General features: G+C 43.6%; 1 protein-coding gene across 3 annotated transcripts in view; it reads left to right on the top strand.

Moving 5' to 3' along the window:
• sema6cb (semaphorin 6Cb) overlaps positions 1–26,560 on the top strand; it is a 79,504-nt gene that overhangs the window by 34,384 nt on the left and 18,560 nt on the right. For all 3 annotated transcript variants that reach the window (XM_067237593.1, XM_067237594.1, XM_067237592.1), the window contains 13 exons: positions 15,910–16,108; positions 17,733–17,847; positions 18,105–18,162; positions 19,754–19,810; positions 20,120–20,221; positions 22,800–22,890; positions 23,156–23,278; positions 23,474–23,562; positions 23,718–23,935; positions 24,057–24,188; positions 24,427–24,582; positions 25,168–25,341; positions 25,534–25,671. In XM_067237593.1, the coding sequence (XP_067093694.1) occupies positions 15,967–16,108; positions 17,733–17,847; positions 18,105–18,162; positions 19,754–19,810; positions 20,120–20,221; positions 22,800–22,890; positions 23,156–23,278; positions 23,474–23,562; positions 23,718–23,935; positions 24,057–24,188; positions 24,427–24,582; positions 25,168–25,341; positions 25,534–25,671 (1,595 nt within the window). In that variant the 5' untranslated portion in view covers positions 15,910–15,966. The remainder of the gene's footprint in view (positions 1–15,909; positions 16,109–17,732; positions 17,848–18,104; positions 18,163–19,753; positions 19,811–20,119; positions 20,222–22,799; positions 22,891–23,155; positions 23,279–23,473; positions 23,563–23,717; positions 23,936–24,056; positions 24,189–24,426; positions 24,583–25,167; positions 25,342–25,533; positions 25,672–26,560) is intronic.

Genomic DNA, 26,560 nt, shown 5'->3' with positions numbered 1-26,560 from the left:
ACAGGCTCATTATGATGTTATGGATAGCAACACCAGTGCAGTCCCCTTATATCTAGTCATAGACTTGTATTCCATTTTATACATTTTATGAAGTGTGTCAAACACATGCTGAATCATACAGTTTCGCATTCCAGAGGTTAGCAATGGGTCCAACTCTTGAGGACTGAATTAGCTACAGTAATGGATGATCAGCATAAGAGACACTTGTGTCACTTGTTTTTGTTGTAATGGCCTTTTCGGATAATGCCCCATAGCTGATTGGGTAAGCATGTATCTGTATCAACAAGAGGGTTTTCCACAGTGGAATAGCGCTCTTCACAGCTTTCAGTCAGTGCTTACCGTACCAACACGAGCCTTGTGACAGACACATTTTATATAACAACAACAATTTTTTTGGTCCACGTCACAATCTACATTCCCCTGTGCCCTTATTTGCTGTCATTCTGTTGGCATGGGGATGAACACCTCTATTCATGCACCTTATTAAGCATTGCCTTTGTACTGTCATCCCTCCTCTGGCTAGGTAGGTGTACGTACACCCCTGGCCATTGTGGGGCCATTGTGTGTCAAAGTGAATGCAAGCCAGCCAGTTACATTGTATGTTGTTGGCAGAGGGAGAGAATCAATCTGGGTAGGTTATGAAGGATCTGTATAAAGGGGATGTGTGGTTAGGTGTGCCAAATTGGATTGGGTCACTGGCTTGGTGGTGGTATGGTAGAGTGGTCCTGTGGCTGGCACCGATGTGGACAACCATTTTCTCCTTTTCATTACGGCCACCATAGAGACATCGGAAAAGGGCTTAAAATGGGGAATAACGGCAATCAAAGCAGGCCACATGGGCGTGAAACATGATCAGACTGGTACCTTGAATGGAGGAATTGTCATGGCGGAATGTCTGGGAGTGTGTTTGTTTGTGCGCACACAAGAAGGACATGAGTCTCACATTTCTTGGATATCTTGTCACCCACTCCCCTAACAAAAGGCCCTGTCTCCCTCCCTCTGTCGTGACATACTGGGAGAAGTGTGTGCAATTCTATTCATATCTTACATACATTACTGCAAACCTTGTTGTTGCACTGCCTCTCAAGTAACATACAAAAACATGAGCTTGTTTCTTGCGTGCTCTGCTTTCGTGATGTCCGATCTGCCTGGATCTATTCCTCTGCCCCAAACACGTTTGTCTGGCATAAATGCATTTTTGTATACAATTGAGTATCCATAATAAATCTTTGATTAAACTACGTGTGTTGTCAGTTCTAACCCACATACTGTTGTATGTGCTCTGACTCAGATGGAAGAACACTGGTCCAACTTTGCACTTTGGTGAATATACTGCCAGTTGACCCAGAAATGTCTTTCAGCAGTCTGCCATTGACCTCGGTTCTGAACTCTAGCTGCCCTCTCACTTCATTTCCAGGGCTCATGCCTCTCAGTCTATGCTAGTATCTTTATTTTCTCCTTTCTCCATCCCTCCTTCCTTCCTTCCTTCCTTGTTCCCGGAGCCGCTTTTCTCAATGTTAAACGAGGGCATGGCCACACTCGGATGTGCTGTGACAAATTGGCAAAGGAGAAGAGGCAGATGGCGACTGGGAAGGGGACTGGTTGTCACGCCGTTTGCGGCGGTGACATGAATTGATCTCTCCACTGAGCCGCCACACATGCTCCGCTTGTGTAATCCTGACTCCCTAACCCCCTGTGTGTACACTCACACACACTCACACACATTTCCCTTATACCCTGTTTCCCTGCCCATTACTACCAATGATGTGTGCAGCGGAGTGGCTTTCAAACTGTCAAACCCTCTCTGCTCCGCTCCCCCCAGAGAAGCATCAAGGGCTGGGTAAAGATTTCACAGAGATGGCACCCCAGACTAATGACAGACCTAGGGGACTTAACAATAAAGGAATAGCCTAGCTGGGCTGCAGTGCACCTTGCATGTCATGAAACATCATGTTTACAGAGCTGCCACAGCCAGAATGACAAGGGTTAGCAGCTTTAGGTCAAAGTCCCAGTTGACCCTATTAACAAAGTTTTTCCGGGAACACCGAAATATGATTCATAGTGTGGTTTAGCTCTACAGTAAGCATGCAAATTCTTCTACCCGCATGGGCTAGCAAAAATAAACTTGTTCTTCAATATTTTTGCAAGCAGATGCAGCATTTGTGTGTGCTAAGATTCTGCCTTAAAAGCAATCCTCTAATGTTAAGCGATCAAAATCATCCCCCCAATTCCTTGAGCCATGGATGGATAGATGGGATAATTACAGGCTTTGGGACCTTTCACCCTGAACGTGCCGGAATAACTTTCCCACGTTGTCTTAATATTCTGTGGACACACTGAATTAAGCCCCGGATATCAATCCACGGATGTGATGCATCCTGTGGAACACCCAAGCCAGCTTCTGAGGGAGAACTTGGAGACAGAATGAAGGAGATACTGTAAATCAAAGAACAGAAGAGGCCTAACTGCAGAATATTTGAATTTGATCTTCCACAGACCCCATCTCCCTATGAATGAATGGAAAGATTGTTTGTTTTCATTTCAGTTTATGGGTAACTTTGAGTTAACATGAAACTATATACAAATCAAAATGCACCGTAACCTATTTCATTGAAAGCGTAAAAGGTAAGGGATTTCGATTTTAAAACTTCCTTGGACAGTAAAACATCCTCCCCAGTAACACTACACAGTGTGAAATGTTTGATGGGTTGTCCACACAATTGTAGACACTCCAGGATGTTGGGATCGAGCCAAACCTCAGTTTGACACACACACACTTGCACGTGCACGCAATAGCTGTGAAGAAAAAATCAGTACTCCCTCTACGATAACAGCTCATCCACTGTCAGCACAAACAGTCTGCAGGCGTCACTCCCCCATTACTTGGACTCTTCTGGGGTTGACAGATTCACAGAAACCCTCAAAAGATTCTGTGAAAGAAAAGCTGCATCAAGGGTCTGAATAAATCATCTCTCCAAATAGGAAAGCAATGCATCTAAAACCACAGAACGAGTTCTACAAAGTCAACAACCAGGCTGGTTATAAGGAGCCCGTCTGACCTCCCCTCACCCTTCTTGCTGACTGCTAGGATAAAGATCAGAATCAGGAAGACGACTCTGGTTCAGTGATTGTGGTCGACTCTAGCGAGGTGATTTATTCTCAGGCCTCTTTTGTTTAAACAAAGAATTCTAGACAATATAAGATTGCGTGCTTAAAGTCATGTTCACTAAATAAATATGTAGGACGTTGTTCAGCCCTTGCAAGGATAATTGAGGGAAGATTAAGCAGAAACTGTAAATGGATGCACATAGGTTTGCCTTTAACACTAGTGTACATGGAAGTAGTTTGTCTTGCATTAACTTAATATGTTTGTTAGAGCCACTATTGCAAAATTCTAATACAATCAATCACCATTAAGTTAATATTTAGTCATTTCACCCTTCACATGAGTCTTGAACAAATTTTTAATTAATCTACTTGAACAGTTGGCTGTCGCCCAAAATAGCAACTTGAGTTTTAATAGAATCTCTTTTTTTGGCTTTTGGCTGTTTGCACTTGTCATCTTGACTTTGCCCCATGTCTGTGTACACCAAGGTGAACACAAAATGTTTTTAAAAAACCATAAAAACCTTGCACTGTCCTTGTAGTAATGGGGAAAATTGATAGATTTGGATGGGGAATTTAGACTGTATTAGACCAGTGTGTTTAAGTCAGTTTTACAACTCAAGGCAAGTGGCTGTAGGTAAAGCCTTTTGTAATTCTATTGATGCTCAGTCATTACATTGGTCATATAAGCAGACAGTTATGAAGTCACTTTTATTTTAACTTAATCCTGGTTGCATCTAATAGTCAGAGAATAAGCTTCACATCAGCTATGGCTTCAAAGCCCCAGCCTGGAGGACCGAATGTGCTCCGTCACTGAGACCGCTGATTAAAAAGTCTGTGTCTCATGGTCAGGGCTGCGGTGGCATATGGCCGGAACTCAAGTTCACACAAAAGACATCTGCAGTGCCAATCCTGGGAACCAAGGAAAATCTAAAAGATTAACGTGGATGTCCACACCGAAAGCCAAAAACCATGAGCATGGCTAATTTTAGATTGTAAATCGACATAATGGAAAGTGCTCTACTACACAGTCATTGCCACTTTATTAAGTTATTGGTTGTTTAATTTGCTCAGTACTCAGGTTTAGCTCTTTCAAAGTCAGATTTAGATTTGGTTACAGATAAACTCGGACATGGTCAGTCTCTTTTGATTTGACTTGACCTGCTTAATAATATTTTTACAGAGTAAAAGCGGAATGGAATATGGAATGGGTCCTACAATCACAATGAATAGGGGTCCATGTAGCAATTAATCCCCTAAAGATTTTTATTAAAGAAGTAATGAAAAGTAAGGTGTATACAGTATTTTAATTGTTATAACAGGTTTTTCTCTACTAGAGTTATTGTAATGGTTATTGTACTGTAGTCTTTCATGTTCAGTATTTAATGAACTTTCTAATCGGTTTCAAGGGAATATTGCTGTATTCATTTTGGAATGAATTACAATCACAATCATTTGATTAGATCTTTGTCAGGCCTTGTTTAACTGACATTTGACAAACCAGAATATTTAGTTATTTTATTTTGGTGTTATTTAGATAGATGTTCAGTCATATCTCAATTCTGGATTCGTTTTTTGAATGCTTCAACATGCAACAAATGGCTATCTCTATGCATGGATACAGTTTCTAAGGTGTCACTACATACTGGATGTGCTTAGACACAATATTGTCTTAATTTAAGTATACAGTAACTCATTTCATTTTTGTATTTTTTTAAGATTAGTTGGAAAACCAAATGCATTCTACCCATGGGCAAGGGTGGTCTTTCTATATGCTTTAATGTTATGTTAAGGTAATGTCAGAAAGGTCACCCAATCCTGTAGTTATCCCACTAGCCTCAGGCCCAGTGAGGCACTCCCATCAACCTTTTCACCCCATACTTTGATTGTTCATGTCTAATTCTAGACAAAAGAATTGCCTTAGCCCTACAGTATGCTATGCAGGATCAGCGCCACCTGCAATTGAGGCTCAATCCAATTCCCACTCCACAAGGCCTTTCCTAGGAGGAAGAAAATGGCAATTGAACGTCAAGGTCACAACGACAACATTGTGGGATTTCTCGAGAGGGTTGAAAGCCGTCCTCCAAGTGAGCAAATAAGGCTGCTGGTAGATGAGGTCCAGGAATAGTTTGACAAACCATATCACCCTGAGACAAATTAAAATGTCACTGGCCCTGTACTCCTCTGTTCTCACATTTCCTTCTACATTCTATGATAAGCCAGCCCCGATGTGAGTGGCTGCCAGCACACACAGTGTGTCACCTGCTGTGCAGTTAGAAGACGAAAGAGGTAACAGGAGACCTGGCCAGACACAATCACCCTAGTATCGATTGGGCCAGACGTCCAGACGACTGTGTTCTAGCTAGTGATGGAGATGAGCAGGTCTGTGGCCGTCTGACATTGTCACGGAAAGTGCCCCTGATTAACTTGATATAGCACAAGAAGCAACGTACAAGAAGATACACATACAGACTGGTCTAGCAGATATGGCTCTGTTCAAAATGACACCCTAATCACTCATGCACTCATGCATATCTGTCCCTTTTATCAGATACACGCACACACACCAATACAGTCATGCATCCATTTGTTGCACACACATTTACCATAAGCACAAACATGTTCCCATGACGCAGACAGGAAACACACAACCTCTCAAACTCTCACACAAACACAGAACGACCCTGCTTCATGTCGCAGCAAACACAAGAGTAATGGCCTCTGGTCTCTTCTTGCACACAGACTAATGAGAATCTCAAAGCCAACAAGCGGAGTGCATTTATCATGCCCTCACACTTAATGACACCGCTATCCAGGCCCAACAGCACACACACATCCCAATCTAACCTGTTATAGACAAACATGGTCGTCTTCCCTCTGTCCTATTATTGTAGTTTCATGCTCAGTCCTGTGAGTGGATGAATGAGTGGGAGGTAGTGAGTTTGTGGGTGAACTTTGCATGGAAACGACGAGAGATTTAGTTTGTCTCCCTTCTCCTTTTCTCTGTCCATCTTTCAAGCCGGCCCTCCCCGTGCGGAATTGTCTAGTCTTGATTCCTTCGTTCTCTTTGTGCCTACCACGTTACACTTCTAAATTCAGGACATCAAATGCAGATGAGCGGAACACATCGACACCAGCACGGCGGGAGACTCGACAGATAAATACTACATGGGCTGCTTTGATCCACAGGGGAGACTGTTGTTTTCTTTGGAACACCGCAGAGCTGTATTCCGTGGCTCTCACCTTGTTTCAAACCTTGAAGAAATGCTTGTAAAGAATATAATGTTGGCTATATCACAAAGAAACAATGTGGTAGCCAGCTAAATATGACTTCATTTTCAAAGTGGTTATTGAAAGCCGCAGTGCATCTGTTTATGCGAGTGTAGCGATGCAATGATATATTGGCTGTTTAAGGTTTTTATTTGGTTGGCCCATCAGCAGATGTCAATCAAAACACCCTCTCCCTTCTTCCTGGTAGCATTCTAAACACAATGGCATTTTTGCCATTGTAATAATACTTAAATAATACTTAATATCCATTGTGGCTTGAAGAAGGAGAAAATAAATTCAGCTCCATTTAAACATACTCTAGGATCTCTTATGGTCTCTCAAATTCAATTTATTGGATGTTTTGGCATTTAGTGAATGACAAATGTGGTTGGATGGTTGTGTTTTTTCCCATAGGAATGTAGTGTGGTTGTAAAGTTGATTTACTGAAATTAAGTTGACTCACTCTTTGGCAAGCAGCTTATCAATGCCCCTATCCCCCCCCCCCCCCCCCCCCCATATCTTCAACAAGTCTTAACAACATTCACTGTAGTTGCCAGCAGGCCTGGCAGACTGCAGCGGCATGGTGGAATTGATTGTGCAGCTGATTCCAGACCAGTGAGCCGTCGAGACGTCACCCTCAACTCATTTACAACGACCGCCTCGCCAACAGCTCAGTGTTTTGTCCCTAGGCCAAACACTGCCGTCAGATCCACCAACACCAGCATTTGACGGTACTTCATACTGACACAATGCAGCCTTCAGCAGGCTGTGAAGAGCCACACTTCTCGTTCTTTACACTCGCCGCCGATGGCCATTCGCATTCGTTGAGGGAAAGGGATATAGCCACAACAATAAGATGGGATAAATGGAGCCGAAAGCCTCCAAGGCATTTATGATGCCTCAAGACTAGGTCATCAGCTTGAGACAGTGCAAATGATGATGTTGGGGCCCTAGGCCCCTGAAGAGTACCATGCTCAAGGGCAGAGATGCCCTGATACTCCTGTTTAATGACTCCTTTCCTTGGGCATCTAGTGTGGGCTGATGTTGCAATGAAATGTAGGAATGGGGGTCTTGATGAGGAAGGTGTTTGATAATGGGGTGCATGTTCAGGAACAGGACTGTTTGTCCTATAGACAATGATGAAGCGTTTAATCTCCTTAGGAACAGTCAGGCAGATAGGCATGATAATACCATTACCCTCAAGCAGCGTTCTCCCTGAGAACCTCCACTCTTCTTCTGATTTATATTCTCCTTCATCAGCATCGACTCCTAAGATTGGAAAAATCATTCATTTATAAAACCAGCGCTGCCATTTTGTGCTCAGAACATACAATGTCACACACATTATCCTCTCTTACCCACACCCCTTCTCTTTCGTATTATCTTCTCGGGTAATGTGACAAGGATAGATCAGGGCAGAGACTGCTGTGTGATTGCATCTGCTAAACAGGGATAAAAGGCAACAGATAGAATTTCTCTGCTTTTCACTTTTTGTTGATCAACTCTAAGCTGCTCCATTTCTTTGTTTTGCATGTATGTATGACTTTGAGCCCAAGCTGGAAGTTAGCATGCGTACAATTCCACATGTCTCTTGAATCAAAAGAATACCCACAAACTTGGATTGTTAGATTGGTTGATTATTGAACTATTCGACCTAATGGAATATAATTATTTTCAGCAGGGCAAAAAGCAGCAGAGATGAGTAAATATGTATTTGATGCATCACCCCTCATTCCTTGTAAAACTGACTTAAACCACACTTCGGAGCACTGTGCAAACCCAAATCCACTTTTAATCAGAAGGGTACAAAATATCTGCCACATGGATAATTCATACAGATCGTCTGCCATTTTTGAATGAGGAGAGTTCGAAGTACAAACGGTGCGCAGAGCTAATTGGTGCCTCGGGAGGTTCCATTTGCTGGAAAGTTATGGAGATGGAGATCAAAGAGCTTCTCTGTTAATATAGATGGTTCACTCCCTTATTGTGTGCAACCTCCACAACTGAGACGCATACAAAAGCACCAAGAAAGGATCATAAAGACTGTCCTCAGTTGAAGCACCCTTCAGGGTCATGAAGTTTCCATTGCTGCATGTTTTTATAGACCTTTTCATTCTGTTGACCATGCTTCTATTGTATTAGGCTCATCTTTATCTCCTTGTGAGATAATGCCTGTTTAGATTAGAGTATTTCCCCTGGTTGTCTCAATTCTAATTCTCTCCCTGATTTCAATCAATGTTTTTGTATGCCAGCTGTTCCAGGTGATGGTTTACACCATCTGACAAGGGTTCTAAACCCCTAAATCCAAGTTTGGAGTCCGTTCGACCTTTTATCTTTTACTGTCAGCAATTTGCATAATTATGGTAGTCTCTCTCGTCATCCTAGCTCACTGCTTTTGATTGACAGGCTTTCCCTATGCAGTGTGTTTATTTTGGGTGATTGCTACTCTCTGCATTGGCAGCAAAACCAGGGTTTGCCATGCCCAGTCAAAATGCCATCCACAGAGCCTAATCAGTAATCAGAGCAGTATTATTAGGTGGTTCTGCAGCACACACACAAAGGCACAGATGAATACACACACACCCTTACTGTCTCTCTCTCACACTCTCCCCCTCACTGTCTCACACACCCGGCCTCCCATGGAGCCCAAATTTAATCAACGAAAAGCATTCAAGCCGTTTACCTTGATGTTCCCTCACACCATCAGCTTGTTTCCCCTCCAAGGGACATTTTAGCAGTGGAGCCGGCCATCTTTTACCCCTGCTGTATGGTACCTGTGAGCCGGGGCGGTGTCTGGGGCCACCTTCCCCTTTGGTGATGTTAAAGAGTCACTGGAGGATTCTGATGGAACTGATGAGCTGTGACAGCGAGGCCTGTTCACCCTCCTCTTTCTCTCCCCTTCGTTCTTTCCCTCTGTCTGTGGTTGCAGTGCGTTTTATCTTCCCAGCAGTGTGGGGAATATCTTTTTCTGGCTGCTCTCGTCTGTCCTCTCCAACCCTGGGGGGGGGAGGTTCTGGGAAAATGTTCCAGCAATATCACAGTCTACATAGTGAGTGTGTGTGTGTGGGGCTAGGTGCTGTCTCTGCACCTATTGTTTTAGCTGTCAGATGAAGAAACACTTCAAATGAGATTCATATATTTCATATTTCTATGCTTGGCACATATTTCCATGCCAAATGTTTGATGTTTAAGGAAGTCTCCCTTCATGTTCAAAATGACATATTGAGATGTGAGGCATGAGCTGTAGTGGTGTACTAGAGTGTCCTTTTTAGAGTCATTCAGATATTCTAAAACAACTTTGTAAAAATGTACAGAACAGTTTCAATCCAACATAGCACATTGCAGCCTTTGAAAAACAGCATGTATAACTCTACTAAAGCTCCAACGGTGAATTTGCTAAGTAAGTCACCACTGCACTTATTCCACAATTCGTTCTCCACGGTTAAGATAGCCAAGCACTTTCCCGCCCACATTTTAAACATCCTTGAGGTAAAGTCAGAGGGGGATGACTCCTGCAGTTGGGTCTGGAGGCTGTCGGTTTTAAGTACTGAAATAGAAAGGTAAAAATAGAAGCCCACACACACAGACCAACAACAAAAAATAAGCAACACAGACCCTTTCTCCCACCCGGATTCTACAGCAGCGGACTTGGGGTATCCAATTATGGTGCCCTTGAGGGAATGACAGTGCTTGAGTTTCTGTCAATACAGGTTCAGGTAGTGTTTCTGAAAAACACTTTGAATTATTGATGATGGGATGATTGAGAGAAGGGGTAGTTAACATTCAGAGTTAGGCATGAAGTGGGGAATTAGGGATGGAGGTGAAGAGGGAGCTTAAATGACATCCTGTAGATTTTTGCGCTTGCTTTTAATGAGGTGACCCGTGGACACCTCCTTGGAATATGACGCACAGTAATTATTAAAGGCCATTGAATTACAAGCTTATCTGAAGATAAAGGTAAATAATTGACAAGAAGCAGACAAATCAAAAGGATACCATAAGAGTGCCCGATATCTCTTTCGCTGATTGGAATTTTTTATCCAAAGTAGACACAAAGACGATGGATGACGCTCTCAGCGTTTTCCCAATCGATCGCAGAACCGCCTCTGTGTCTGTGTCTGGCATAGATCCCTCCCTCTGAAGTCTGGCCAACCAGCCCGTTGTGGCGGGATGCCTTACAGGTTCAGGGCAAAACAGGAGACTGCAAAAACACTTTTTTCATACTGTACTGATACTGGACACCGGGAACACAAAACAGCACTGGAGTTTCTACCTTTTCAACAATAAATCCCTATTCTGTTGTGTTCGAGTGATCACCATGTATACCTTTTGAAACATCAGTGTTATGTCTGTTTTCAGAGCACAGACTGTGGTTTATTTAAATTGAATGGGTACTTCCTAGTTCTTTTGTTGACTCTGTATGTGAACTTTATATGAGCCCTGCTTCAGTCTTATGACGATGAGTCGGTGACACAGGGAGAAGCACGATTGAACAGGTTGACAAACAGTGTCTAGTCTGCACAGACTGTTCAATATGGAGGAGGAAGACTGAGGGGACATAGGGTGATGATAAACGTCCGGTCCCCCTGGATGATCCATCAATTTGCTCGAAGTGTGTGTCGGTATGGAGGGTGAAGCATTGTCCTTAGAGGGCGGGATGAGTGGCATTGATGGCAGAGGAGGTCCTGACCTCCACTGCCAGACATTTCTCACTCTGAATGCCATCTTGGCCCTGCTGTCCATGCCACTGCTCAGATAAAGACTATAAGGAAAGATCGTCTGATACGGACACCATCCATTTGACACTCTAATCCCAAACCTCAGGGGCTATTGGGACCATTGATTTTCATTTTCTGCCAGGAGAAAAGGAGCTAGCCGTCACTCCTAGTTGACCCTGCATAGTAAATGACATCTCAAAATGTTGTCACCGAGGTTCCTCTCTGGAGTTAACTCTGCAGGACCTCTCGAATCCCACCAAGATACCCATCACTTCCTCTGACATGTATTTTTATTGTATTTAACAGCCCATTCAATCTTTTGGCCTCACCCTGATCACCATTTCCTTACTTGATGGGCCAAAGTTACACCATACTAGAAATATCATCCAACGTTTGACGTACCACATTGTTGCTCTTGGGAATAAGAAAAGAAGAAAAATACTCGTTCCAAACACTACTTTCTCTGTATTACTAAAGTAGGCTCACCCAAAGGCCTGAAGTCTACTGGATTGGATAGATGTTAGTGAACTTGTAGAGGTGCCTTTATAAGGTGCTTTCATTGGCACTAAGCTTAAAATAAGTTAATTTTGGTGCTACTATAGAATGAACTCTTGTCAGAAAATCATCCCATATCGAAACCGCCTTCGGGGACTGTTCCTCAATTATTGCCCGGTGCTCCTTGATCCCAATTCCAATTTGCCTCCGCAACGTCTGTGTGGTTAGCCGTTGGAAATCTAATTAGCAAAGTTCCCTCCCGTCTAAGGGGGTCGCATGGGGAGTTGGAATGACCGCCGGGCAGAAAACAGATTCACGAGAAGCATCATCTTTCTGTCTCTTAGAGGACTCTTAGAGGTTTGTCACTCTCTCTTAGAGTGACAAACCTCTTAAAAACAGGAGTTTGTGTAGACATAGGTAGAATCATAGAACTATGTCCTTTTCATCGTTGTGAGTATGACTCTGGAGGAGAATTGTGAGTGTCACAAAAACTCAGTGAGAGCTTCTCTTTGTGGCTAATTGTTAGCCATGTGAGCTGCATCATGGGACCTAGTTTAGATATTGGCAGTCAGATGTACTTTGCAAAAGGAGGTCAGTGATGATGTGGACTCCAAACTCTAACAAAGATGTCCTTTGTGTTGTCGGGTCACAGAAGATGCGTGTCCCGGGTTTGTTGTCCTCCTGAAGATCTCATGAGGTCTTAGTAGCAGAACATTGGTGAGGTATTGGGGAATCTTGTTTTGCTGAATTGAAAAAGAGGCAAGCTTGGAAAGAATTCTAGAATCTTGACAATATATTCAAGTGTTGTCCTGGGCTCTGCATTGTACAAGTTATCTGCTTTTTTCTTGAACTAACTTACTCTAGTACCCTGTACTTTCTCAACCTAGGTCCCTTTACTTCACTTGCCGGACTTTCTGGACAAGCTAAACTGATATGTTTTGCTCAAATGAGGTGGACTCGAATGCCCTAACACACGATACACAAAATGCAGCCAGCATGTCATCTGGCCACTGTCCCTGCTCATCGCCATTGCAATGGCATGGTTCCCACCCGAGCCCTGGGTGGTTAATGGTCCATGGAGAGCAGAGGCTAATGTGGCTAATCGTGTTTGAAATGACAAGGGAGGCAAGGGACACACTCCCTCATTATGTAGGCCAATGTATACCAAGGGTGGGAAAGTGTGTGTTTGGAGGGGGGCTTTCAATTTCTGCAACCACGAACTCAGACCTTGAGTGAGCTCAGAGGCTTCCCAATGCACAGAGGTAGAGAGGTGAAAAGTAGTTTGGCTATTCCCGAGCTGTCAAAAACAATTTTTGTTTAGCCTCAACCCCAGTTGAAGTGCTGGTGTTCATTATAAGAGGTCATAGAACATTAGGGGTTCTATGATTCTGCTTGTGCCTTTATTTAGTTTTGTGTAGCAGGTGTCGGCACAACATTTATGTCATTCCCAAAGCAGACAGGTGTATAACGCAGTTGATTGAAGATAAATTTGGCATTTTATGATTTTAATTGTATCTTTTTATGGAATAGTGGTCCCTGGCCAAACTGGGTGGGTCATAAAGATTGACTCATAAAGTTTATGTATCAATGAAAATGGATCCTTTTTAAAGATGATACCATGGCCTCGCCCTCCCCACCCCATAAAGACTCACATTTCCATGTCATTAAGTCTCCTTTTACATCATGAAAGCCTCTAAGAAGACTGAGGATGTCTCATCAAAATACAGAACCAGCTCTGTTGGCTAATCCAAATGAATGTCAGATAATCAATAGAACTGCCCTAGCGGCCTGCAATCCCTTGCCCTGCAAAGAGGCCCAACTGCCAGTGCCTCACAGATGGCTTAGCAACTCCAGTTCATTAAAAACAAAAGTCTCTGCCCTTCATTCCGAAACACAGGGAAAGAGAAATGTGGGGGGTGGAGGGGGGGGTGAGAGAGAGAGAGAGAGAGAGAGAGAGAGAGAGAGAGAGAGAGAGAGAGAGGTGAAGAGAGTGTGTCTGGAACCGGATAAGAAGATGCTTATATGTTATCGACAGCTGTCAGCTCATCGGCTTCTTCTTACCAGTCACTTTGCAGTGTGCTGTTGATTAATTAAAGAAATACTGCAAGCTTTAAATGCCAAAAGTGCACTACATCACTCGGATGTTTGCACGGACGGGTGTGGTGTTTGTGTCTAACACATTTTTGGTGGGCAGTTTGAGGCGTGGCAGTCGCCAATGGACCCTGGGTTTGTATTTCAGATAATTTCTGTTATTTCGAACCAATATCAGTCCCACAGATCGCATCAGATTCTTCATATACAGGGGATGATGTCATGATTCCTGGGGAAATCAAACTGGACAGCTTCTCATTTGGGATTTAAGGCAGACAGCACAAGCCCTCCCACTCAGACAATGTGGACAGAGCACTCACATCTTTTAAACAAGCATTAGCATTACCCATGATTCCCATCCACGCATCAGCTACTCACTTGGAAGCATGGAAGAGATCCTTATTTTTACATTCATCCCCATCATACACGATGCATAACAATGGAGGTTATACAGTACATTTTCACAATAGTATTCTAATTGAGTCGTGACTCTGAACTAAATCCCTACCACCCCTACCTTGTACCGTGAAACCAATTTAAGGAGAAGCGACACATTAAAGAAGGTTTTGTTTGCTTTTCAGTACATCACTGTAGTTATCATTTAATCGGATTACGTCGTGCAGTTCCTCTCAACAGAGCGTACTCCATACCCCCTGCTCGGTGATTTGAAAGCGTTAACAGAGATCCAGAGCCCCATCCTGTTTGTGGTGTTGTTGTGTGGAAATTGATAAGCGGGAGGTTCAGAACATTGGCTGGTCTTACGTAAGCTATTTGTGCTAACTATAGTTGTGGTGTTGTGTGTGAGTCATCTTCCGATTCTTCTGGCTATATGCCATTGGATAAAGTATCCTGTACTCGTCGATATCGTCTGTGGCCTCACTCCATTCCTTCAGGCATTGACCGCCACATCTATATGTTTTAATTGTCGCTATATGCATATTTGGATCATAGGTCAAGGAATGTGAGCATCCAGTATACACCATTTGAATCTATTTAGCATATTATAACTGCAACTTTGTTAAGATGTTTTCCAGTTTATTTCAAGCATGTATAAAGCAGCAGCAGAAAAGCCCCAGGTTTACCTCGAAGACTTGGATAATGATGGCGAGTAGATGGAGGTCAGATTAGTCATCCATGGCTTTTGGGAAACCTGCTGTTGGCTGTGGCCCAGCAGGAACTTATTCTGTTTGTTCAAGCAAGCAGGTTCTCCTTGGAGCTAAAATTCTGTATCGGTGCGTGAGTCTCATCCATCAGCCATAAGCTCCTCTTATATCGCCCAGGCAGGACACGCAAGAGGCTGTAATTCATGAAGTAAACAGGAACAGACACTTCCCCCCCCCCCCTTCGATTTATGGCGCATGATCATCGCTCGACCTCATCACTAAATGCAGCCAACGCCTCTGAATCCGAATGAGGAGCTGTTATCAATATTGATGGCGGTTGCTATCTGTGTTGACTTTGTTTTCGACGACCATTAAAACTGGACTGCTCGACTCCCCTCACAAAGTACTTGAACCTGAAATGGCTGAGAAGTAAACCTTAGAGGACACTCCGCCCCTGTTAAGTTGGCTCCAAACACAGGTCACAGCTTTTCAGAATTTTGCTCGAACTAATCCCAGTGCCATCCATCTGTTGCTGTCTTTCACCCTGGTCGCGAAACAGATGTGCTAATTAGCATTTCTAGACAATTCCAGTTTGACGCATAGCTACCTGAGCTATTAATAATTCAGAGCTCCAGGATGCCATACAACCTTTTGACAGAAGCCGGTCTTGTGTTTTTTAGGTCTGATTTATTTATTTATTTTTGCATCTCCTGTTAAACATTGGTACTTAAAGACCTCCCTTAAGGCCGAGTGTCATAGTAGCCAGACGGAAGTGCATTCCCCAGTGTAAAAAGTGGTTAATTGGGTTAAGTCACCTGTGAAAGGCTGGAGAGTGGGAGTAAATGAGGAAGGTGTGGCGTCCAGTGCCGTAGCTCTCTCTCGCTCTCTAAAATTGTATCCCTTGCCTGCATTCAGACGCACCGCTTTTCACCTATCATTTATCTCAGCTAGCTATAGGCATGAGTATGCTGGCTTGGTATCACAAGTAAGAGTAATACCATGATTATAATAAATGTGATACTATGATGATATTATCCTCCATTATGTACATTTTACAGCGTCGTACGTTTCAACTTGTATTCTGCATGTTTCCTGAAATGTACATGCATTTGTTTTATCTCTGATAGGTGGTGCCGTCGCTGCTGCTGGTCATGCACTTGTGAGGCTTGGGAACTCCTGCCAACATGAGGCTGGTAACCGGGTCGCCTCGGCCCCTTCTGGTGGCACTACTGGCTCTCTCCCTCACTGCCGTATTACCTCAGCTGTCCTGGGGAGCCACGCCCTTCCCCCAGGACTTGGAACCAATCAGCATCGTGGGGAGAGAGTGTAAGCAACAGATGCATTGTGTTGTTATAGTTATTTTTTGTCCAGGAGTGGATGCCTGGGAGTGTAGACACGGAATATAGCACCTTTTTTGGTCAGAACATTCTTTTTACTTGTCTTCTGTCAGGAGTACTGCATGTGGGCAGTTGGTTAAAGTATACTATTATCAAGTTCAGAGTACAGTTTAAAAGTTACACACTAATAATATTGGTCCTGAAGACTATTGACTTCAGTGACATTCATTGCACAGTCATTTTGGACCACGTTGAGTACGCATCTGTGGCACCAAATCAATGGGGAGGTCTGTGGAGGAGGTCCTTGTGGTAAATGCACTGGTCCCATAATTGATTTAAGAGGTGACTGAGACTATGGCCCCACACACTGTAATTGATCTATCTGGAGGAGTGTAACATGGCCACTAGCAGAAATAGCCACGCTAATAGTCCTATATGTGGAGCTCCCTCCCAGGTGTAATGAGAGCCATTTGTCACCCTGGTTCCTGCAGGTGACAGCGCGTCACAAGCCCTCACAACTCTGCGGGATGTCCATTATGTATGTTAATACATCCTCAGACTCGTCCCAGAAATCTCTCTCGCTCCATCTAATTGGAGGGAACTGGGTTAAAGGTTGTTAGGCAAAAAAAAAAAAAAACTTTTTAAAAGGAAGTAAAAGTGCTGAGGTGTAATTAAAGGCATAGGCTGTTGATGTTAGGTCAGGCAAGGTGGGGGGGGGGGGGGTGTGTGCCAGGGTTGTGTTGCTCAGCCAGCCATCAAAAAGTTAAATCTTTAAACAGTCAGGTTGGGTAAGGGAAAGAGAGGGTTCCTGCAGCGATAGTACATTTTAGTGCTGTGTTTTCAGAAGGCCTGCTAATACAGTGCCAGCAACATGGTCAGATGGGAGCAGTGTTTTCCCCAAGGTTTACAGCTTTGGGGGGGTGGGGGGGGGGGGGGCAGCGACAGCGACCATGTAGAGACAGAAATGACATGCCGTCGTGTAAATAAAATAAATAACATAAGGCCATTTAGTTTGTTTAATAAAAGAGCAAGCAAAATGACTTATTTTGTGATCGGGCGCTATATAAAAAATAAAGATTTTTTATTTGTATTCTTTATTAACTTGACCTTCCGGGGGGGGCGGGGGGTGCCGTTGGGGGGCGGGGCTCCCCCCTAATATAATGGTAGGAGAAACACTGGGGAGAACACTTAAATGCGGAGCTAGTCTTGGTCTAGCTGCCTAGACCAAGACTAGTCAGATCAACATCTAATCAACCCCAGACATGCTTTTGTTGCAGAGCTTTCATTTTGTCTAACTCCAGTAATTTAGGATTAACATCGACATTCAGTGAAATCCATGTGATTAGTGTTAGTCTTGTAGGTGTGAAGGAGAAGAAATAAGGAGAACATAAAAACGGCGAAAGTGTGGTCTAATGAAAACGCAATGTAAAGTCAGTCTCTCTCCCTCCCTCTGTCTCTGTATCCCATTGCCCTCAAATAGTCTCTTTTTGTGTGCCTGAATACACTCAATTTCCAATGGAATCACATACTTGATTTTTATAGCGTCTGGTGCAATTGGTTGAGTCATAAATTGATGGAGCTAATGGTTTTCTTTTTCTCACCTCCCCACACAGACTCCTACTTATACCCCAGCTTTCAAGGCCTAATGTCGGACAATGACACCGTACGACTGGGCTTGGATTTCCAAAGGATGCTCCGGATCAACCACATGCTTTATATTGCAGCCAGGTTGGTCCACTTGTCTCTCACACTTCTCCTATCATCTTACCTCTGGTTTACTAGACAGCTAATGCTTATGTCGTACCTTTCATATTTACAAAATATAGCTGTCCTCTTTCATCTCTATTTTTCAGTTTTCAACCTAATTAATAACATTTAATCTAGGGGAATTATTTTGGTGGTGAAATAAGTTTTTGTTGATGCAAAAAGGATAGTTTGTTCAGAGGAGAAATACATTGTTAATCCGAATTTCTCTTTTCTTGCAGGGACAATGTTTTTGCTATCAATCTCGCCACATCCTCTGAGAATCTTATCCCACAACAGGTAAAAATGTCAATGACTTGATTTACATATAATATTTGACGATTTTATCTTTCTGCAGGACTTGACAATGAGACATGTGTTTTTGGCCACAGTACTTTAGTGTAGACAACTTCCTTTTTTGCACTCCCTGGCACTCCTTCAGTTGACAAACAAAATCTGCTTTCGTTTGAAGCATCCTTTGAAATGTTTGTCGAGAAATTTTGCGTTTCTTTCATCTACTCTTACCCAGCCTTAGCAATACCCAGACATACTTCAGAAAGATGTCCAACAATAGTTTACTCCTGGCTTTTGAAGGGCTATCACTCCCATCCAAATCTCATTTGTCAAACATGATTGCACTTAAATAAAAAGCCCTTCAAGGCACAAGCCCGGATCCCCATTGTATTTAGATTTGTTGCGGGGTAGCGGGTTCCATTCCAATAAGGGCCTCACTCAGTGTCAAGGAGAAGCAAGCTATTGATTTGTTTTGATTCCAGTGTAAGGAAGTGAGAAGCATGATCTGCTTGAGCTACAGTCTAGCCTCATTGTAAACTGTGTAATAGAAGCCTAAGATTGAACACGTCCACAGAACAGCGACTTGCTTATCTACTATGAAGAAAGCCAGAGACTTTCACATCCGACTTCAGCCCTCACCGTAGCAACACCCTGCTGTTTAATACTCGCTTCTCCATGCTTCTTGATCTACTTCCCTGAGATCATTAGTGTGCCTCAGTCCCTGCTTCATCGATCCCTATTGGTTTTCTTTGACCTAATTCCAAAACAGCGCCCTCACCAGAACCATCTCCACTCGAAATCTCAGAGGGCTTCATGCACATGAGCAAGGATTTAAGAAAGCTCATTTAACTTGCCCAAGAGTACTTAGTAGCAACATTATTAATATAGTGCTGACGCCCATCCAACCAAGATATTTTAAGAGAAGTAAGACTGGAGGACTGGGGAGATACTATTTCTCATCCCCCTTTTGGTCATGAGGGGATAACCTTTGCTCTATCGTGCCTGAGCGTGCCCAGTTGTGCTCTTGTCCCGTGTCCTCCCAGTCTTGATTAGTTTGTAGCTCCCATGGCGATGGACAGTAAATCACGTTGGCTCAAACGACGGTGGATCAGATCGGGTGGACAGTGCATTAAATCTTCATCTGGGCGACCTTGTTAACATGTTGATGGATCTCTTCCGATTACCGCCACCAGTGGAGCCACATTGGGTGGCCACTGCCAGGAGATGAGAAGAAGAATACCAGGGCTAGCAACTCACTAATACACTGCCTAGACATGTTCATAAAGTTGCCGTGATTAATCAGTATTTGATGCTTTGTGTGTGTCATCATGCTAGATATGTATGGGAGGAATCCTAGTTGTAGCGATATTATATGGGTGATGTTTATTGTTCAGTGACAGAAGTCTTTAGATGTACATTGATGAAGCTAGGCACACCTCCTAAAGCGCTTTAGATGTTTGTCTGTTTGTTTTTTTTCCCGTGTTTTATTGAAGTTAATGAGGTTTTCATCACAGCTGTCTCCTAATAGCACTTCAGTGATTGTGAGCAACAACAAAAAGTGTCCTCAAGCTGACAGTTGGTTGTCTGTGCTTTTCAGAAATTGACTTGGAAGACAAAGGATGTGGAGAAATGCACAGTGAGGGGGAAAAACAGCGTGAGTATTTCTATTTACACCTCTCTCCCTCCCCTGCAAAACAAGACAGTGGCACAAAACTATTGTGCAGATTTCTTATCAAACTCAGCGCTACAGGTATCTGTAGACACAGACACTGGGTTTGGCATAGCCTCAGCCTCCCAAAGCTGCTGTGAAACCATGGGGATCAGCATAGGGATTATGATAATGACTGAAATATGAGTTTGTGTGTCAGCTTGCGTAGCCTCATGTTTAAGCTCTGCAACCAAACTGCAGCTGGAGTGACAGTAGTCAATGCTGTACCTTGAAACCCAGCTGTGTCTTTGACAGGATGAGTGCTACAACTACATCAAAGTGTTGGTGCCGCGCAATGACGAGACTCTGTTTGCTTGCGGAACCAACGCCTTCAACCCCACCTGCCGCAACTACAAGGTAGGATGCAGATCTTTCTGTTATGTGTGCCGGCTACAAACAGCTATGAACACAAACTCAGGCACACGAACACTTGACAGAGCTGTTTAAATTGTGGAACAATGAAAAACGTGTCATTATTGATAACAGGATCAGTATCTACAGTATAATTTGATCAGGAAAAACTATATATTTACAATACGGACTCGTCTGAAGGCAAACGTTAGATTTAAATGCATGTGAGAGTGGGGGGAGGAGGAAGACAAGGGAGATGGAAGAGGAAGTCAAGAAGGGGGATGCAAGAGAAAATCCTGCCAGGAAACTTGAGTAAGAATCCTGGGAGGGAGGGGTTCTTCTGTTCCATGAAACAGCTCAGTGCCAGTGAGTCTGCAGGCCTATTCGACTGTTAAAATGATTAGTACTGCAAAAGGTGCTAAAAGAATGTAACTACTAATTGAAAACATACACCGGCGAAAATGTTGATAAAGTCACAGTAACGGTACGCATATAGACTGAGAAGTCTATATGCGTAAAAGTTTGAGATCTGCTTGGGCGAAATGCAATTCATCAGTCTGCTTGAGTTTAATAGATGACTTCACAGTCATCCACCATGACTCACAAGGTGCTATTCTGGAGGATTCAGGGACATAACGTTCTACGGCGTGTAAATCTCAGCGAGCAAGAAAGAAGTCAGCGGGGAGCCGACGAGATCCGTGCACAGACCGAGGCTCTACTCTCTCTCCACTACAGACTCCCTATAGAAGTCGTTGATTTACATTTTCTGCTTAACAGATTGTTCCCCCATCTTCGTCTCCTGGTCCCTCTTGCTCAGGGAGAGCTAGGGAAGGCAACTGCCCGGAAAACTGGGAAGAGTGTGCAGAAACGTAAATCATGTCATGGAGTGTCTGTGAAAAGACAGGGCTGCGGTGGGATCAGGAGAATGCTAGGTGGAAGAACGTGGGTGGGGGTCTGGGTGGATTAAGATGTTTTATTTTGCACAGTGTGTTTTCCATGGAAAATACCCTATAACCCCACTTGGCCTTTTAACCCTCGTGCTGCCTTCGGGTCACATGACCCAAAGGTTCATAACGAACCATCGTTGTGTTTACCCAATTTTACCCAATACAAAAACAAATAAAAATAATTTTCTTTTAACCTTTGCAATGTGGGGGGTCTGAGACAGCCCAACGGTTAAAAGAAAATGCTTCACTTTGTTTTTGTATGCGGTAAAGTTGTCGCAATACGACGGTGGGTCACAATGACTGATGGGTCAGAACGACCCGAAGATAACACAAGGGTTAACTAGTAATCTGAGACAGCTGGACACAAGTCAGATGTTGTATGCACCAAGCAGGTGGTTTACTTGACCAGGGAGGTCTAACCTCCAACCCAGACATTTATTCTGAGGAAATGTGAGGTAAAGTAAAGTGGACCAGTGGCGCATAAGTAGGACCTGCTTTCCTTAAATACATTACTCTAAATAATAGTTATTGCATTTGGATCATAACAATAGCCAAATCATCTTTACATGCCCACCTAATTGGAACAAGTCACATAGCAGTGTACACAGACGTACATGTTAACGGGCTGTCACCACTTGTGTGAAGGCAGCTGTTCACCAGAGCATGGCTTTGTATGACTTCCCCCCAGGGGTCATGTTTTGCCCCCTCGTTCCCCCACCACCCCAGTGAGATTCACACTCATTGTCTGAGGCTAGGTTTATGCCCTTGTTAACTGTGGAGGCAAAAATAGCTGCGAAAGATCTGTGGTCAATGTGTATGTCAGGAGCGTATATCCTCGTTGCCGCCAAGACTAAACGGTTAACGACAATTACATTTATATTTGACTGATCTGCTAACTAATCTGTATGATGCTTGTACAGTACAGCATTTCCTTCTAGTCTAAAGAGACTTTTTCGGTACACAATTCTCTCCACCTCATGATGGGTAAAGAGAATGATTTTTAAACTGCATCAATGCCCACCTCTTGGTTTTGTTGTGAATAGACCATGACGACCTCAATCGCGTAAACTTCCAAGCAAGTCCAATTGTTACAGAAGAGACTCATTTAGAGTGCATAGTACGTATGTTCTAAATGGCATAAATGCTGCAAATTAATAATTGAGGTACGTCTTGTAAATGGTCAGTAGCCTAGCCTATCGATTAAGGTAGACCACTCTAAAGAATGTACACTGTCTGCTTAATTTGATCTTGACATATAGGCTAAGCATTCTGTAGCAAATAATAACAATAAACCCACTATTAATTACATTATCTTAATGCAGTGTAACTACTTTAGCATAATAATGCACCTAAAATACAAACAAGAGCAAGAGCGTTCAGCAATCGCCATCAAATCAACAACCACTTTAGCTAGCAGGTGAAGAATACAAACAACGAAAATCACCAGTTAACTTAATTTAAATTTGCAAGAACTATATACTAATACAATAACAGGCTTAAATGAACTGACAACATAAGTTATACTGCTACGGCAAAATCTACATAGAGGAAACACTGTAGTATTGTTTTATATTGAGTTAGTGTTACTTTCACTCAAATTGCTTATTTCTAAGAGCTCCATGTCTTCGTTTATCTAGATGTCAACACTGGAGCAGGATGGGGAGGAGGTGGTGGGCCAGGCACGTTGTCCATTTGAGTCACGCCAGTCAAACGTAGGCCTCTTTGCCGGTAAGTACAACTCTGGACAGAGGAACTTGTCATCTGGGCGTGAACATAACTTAACCTGCGGTCAATCCTGCCAACTTTCCAGTGACATTTAGACAAAGTTCACATGGCTGAGTGTGGCTCCATCTATTCCACTCTGCCTTACAGGTTAAAAATAGGTTAGGATGGACAAAAATACACACACAGAGATAATGGGCTTATGCTGGTTATGTGAAAACTGGGGAATATTTTCTTTCTAATGAGCACATTTTTGGTTTCGCCTTTTTAGGTGGAGATTTCTATTCAGCCACCATGACAGACTTTTTGGCCAGTGATGCTGTGATTTACCGTAGTCTTGGAGAAAGCAGTCCGGTGCTTCGTACTGTGAAGTATGACTCCAAATGGCTTCGAGGTAAGACCATATATCTGTCATGGGAATCAATAGATTTCACCCACAGAACATATCTTGGTATTTTAGTAATTCAGTTTGTGAGGAACCTTATTGGGGTTGCTCCAGTAAAACCCCTTTACTCCTGGAAAAATTGTTTGTTGTGAATAACACGTAGTTTCATGTCAAGGTTTCAGAAGTCAACTTTTGTTTCCTCAGAGCCACATTTTCTCCATGCCATTGAGTATGGGAACTATGTGTACTTCTTCTTCAGCGAGATAGCCGTAGAGTACACCACGCTTGGCAAGGTGATAATAAATGTCAATGTAAATGAGTTAAAACAAGCAAGATTTATAATTGCACAATGTATCTTTACCAGAATTAATATCACAAAACAACAATTATGATCAAATCATATAACACTATCTCAAATAATTAAATGACCATTTTCTATTTTCTCAAGGTTGTGTTCTCCAGAGTGGCCCGTGTTTGTAAGAACGACAACGGAGGTTCTCCACGGGTTCTCGAACGTTACTGGACCTCTTTTCTAAAAGCGCGGCTCAACTGCTCGGTTCCGGGTGATTCCTTCTTCTACTTTGACGTTCTCCAGTCACTGACTAACGTGCTACAGATCAACCATCGTCCAGCCGTGCTGGGGGTCTTTACCACTCAAGCCAACAGGTCAGTCACACCATCTTAGCTAATTTTGCTGGGATGAACATGTAAAATAACTCCAATTTTCATTGAGTGCACACTGTGGCCCCCAAATGAAGTGTGCAACCTCTGTACGTGTGCTTCTCAGTATCACTGGCTCAGCCGTGTGTGCCTTCTACATGGATGACATTGAGAAGTCCTTCAGTGGGAAGTTTAAGGAGCAGAGGACCAGCGAGTCGGCCTGGACGCCCGTGCCTGAGGAGCAGGTGCCCACGCCCCGGTGAGGCAGTCGACTCAGTGGGAGAAGGACATTGTCAAACTATACAATATCAATTGTTTATTGAAGGTTTACAAGGGAGTGTGCTAATGTCGTCTTTTATTATTTAGTGAAACAAAATGTTGACGCTCACTCATGCTTTGCCATCGGGAATGAACAGCTGCAGTCTTTTCACCGGGGTGCATCTGTCTCATGGAGTTTGAATCTCAACTGCCTCTGCCTTTCCTTTGTGCTTCGACAGGCCAGGCTGCTGTGCAGGTGACGGATCTGCTGCAGCTTACAAGTCCTCTACCACCTTTCCTGATGACACGTTGACCTTCATCAAGTCCTATCCCCTCATGGATGAGGCTGTGCCCTCTGTCAACGATCGTCCCTGCTTCACCCGCACCACCAGCAGGTAGGGGGGGGGTGTTGATCAATAGGATGGGTGAGTCTGTGGATGGATGTAAAACACTAGATTTACACTGGAGAGGGAAACCTTTCCATTAAAAGGAAGGACGGTTCAGAATGGGATTTTTGAAAATCGATATGGAAGATCTCATCTGTTAATCCAGCCATCTAAGCAATGGGGGAGTGTGTGATCCATGTGAGAGGTGTGTGTCTGACAGCCCCCTTGCTGTGCCCCCTGCCGTGAAGCTCACGTTGAAAAGCCCAGAGTTCTGACAGCCAACCAGACGCGTGTTCCATACTGCAGAGAGGCGGCGGGGCACGCAGGCTCACATCTGCCTACTTCAGGCACTACATCTGCCTCAAAGCTTCCCATAGATGACTGAACAGAAGTCATTTTGGTGTATTAACGCCAGTGTCTTTAGAGGGCAGTTTTTCCTGCAAATGCTGTGTTCTGGAAACGCCATCACATTGCTTATCCATATCCTCCCACGCTTAATTATTAACTTATTAAGTGTGCAGTTGCTTTGTTGGTGTGTTCTATAAACATCAGAGGTGTGTATTTCTGATCATGTTTTCATTCTTTACCATCCAGGTTCAAGTTGACGCAGATAGCCGTGGATACATCTGCAGGGCCCTACAAGAATCACACAGTTGTATTTCTGGGGTCGGAGAATGGCCGGGTGCTGAAGATCTTGGCCAGCACCCATTCCAACGCGTCCTTCGGCACACAGCTACTGGAGGATGTTGATGTCTATAATCCCACCAAGTCAGTACTGTATCTTTCTTTAACGTACTACAGGACTGCCTGCATCTCTGAGTCACCGTAGCGCCGTACCAAGCTTGTCAATTTGCGAACTTGAAAAAAATTGTTTACTTGTGACTTGTCGACAGTTTCTGCTTATCGCTTCCATCCATCCCCCATGTTTTTATGTAATTTTTTTCTTCTTCTCGTGTGTAGGTGTAACATTCGTGGCGAGGACAGACGAGTCCTGGGATTGGAGCTCGACAGGGATCACCACGCCCTGTTTGTGGCCTTCTCCGGCTGTGTGATCCGCGTGCCTCTCAGTCGCTGCTCCGACTACGGCTCCTGCAAGACGTGAGTGTCACCCTGTTTAGAGAGCTGTTACTATTCCTGTTAGCTCTAACACTGGAATATTGCTGTCGTGGAATTATGTCATTCGTTTTTTTGTCACTGTAGCACCAGGCTAAACACTGATGCTGTAGGGGTTAATAAATAAAAACTTGCCTCGAGATACTTTAATCTATTCGCATCTGTTTGTCCTTTTCACCTTGTTGGTTATCTGTATGTAATTGAAAACACATACAGTTTAACAGAGTTAATGATAATGATTCCAATATAATTTCAGTGCAGTCTAGGTCTCTTGCAGATTGTCAGGCAAGCTTTTGTCCAAGCCAACATACTCTCCCATCTCATGTTCTATTTTGGGGTTGTGAGGAATTCTATCCCCAGTAACCCCTTCCCTCATCGTCCTTCAATCCAGAGAAGAAGAAAAAATTGAAAAGATTTGTATCAAATTCAAACTGGGACGCCAAACCCCCCCATAGCATGCTAAAGCCTCATTGCGGGGCCTCGAGAAGTACTCACAGCATTTACGCACAAATTGGAACCAGCTGATTGGGCGAGAGCCAAGTGCAGGCCTGTGTTTTCAAGCCCAAGGAGAGGAGTGGAGAAAGCAGATAGGGCCTGTCTCACTTTTAGAGGGCTTACGGAGCCTTCGCCTGTTGTGCTTTCAGAAAGAACCGCAGCGCACCTCATCCAGGGATTAGGAGGCCCTGTAAGCCCCATCCTGCCTTGCAAGGGGTCAGGTGTCAGCTCCATATCCTTCTCCTCCACGCGGCCCCATCTGTCTAGGACTAAATGAGATTTTGTGTATCTTTCCCTCAACCCCCCCTTTTTCACTTTTTGCAGTGTAGCCTCGATATTTATCACAAAAGAAAAAGTAGGTTTTCTGTCACTCTAGCTC

Source organism: Osmerus mordax, chromosome 6, assembly GCF_038355195.1.
Source record: "Osmerus mordax isolate fOsmMor3 chromosome 6, fOsmMor3.pri, whole genome shotgun sequence".
Taxonomy (NCBI): Eukaryota; Metazoa; Chordata; class Actinopteri; order Osmeriformes; family Osmeridae; genus Osmerus; species Osmerus mordax.
This window is presented reverse-complemented; position numbering and strand designations above follow the sequence as displayed.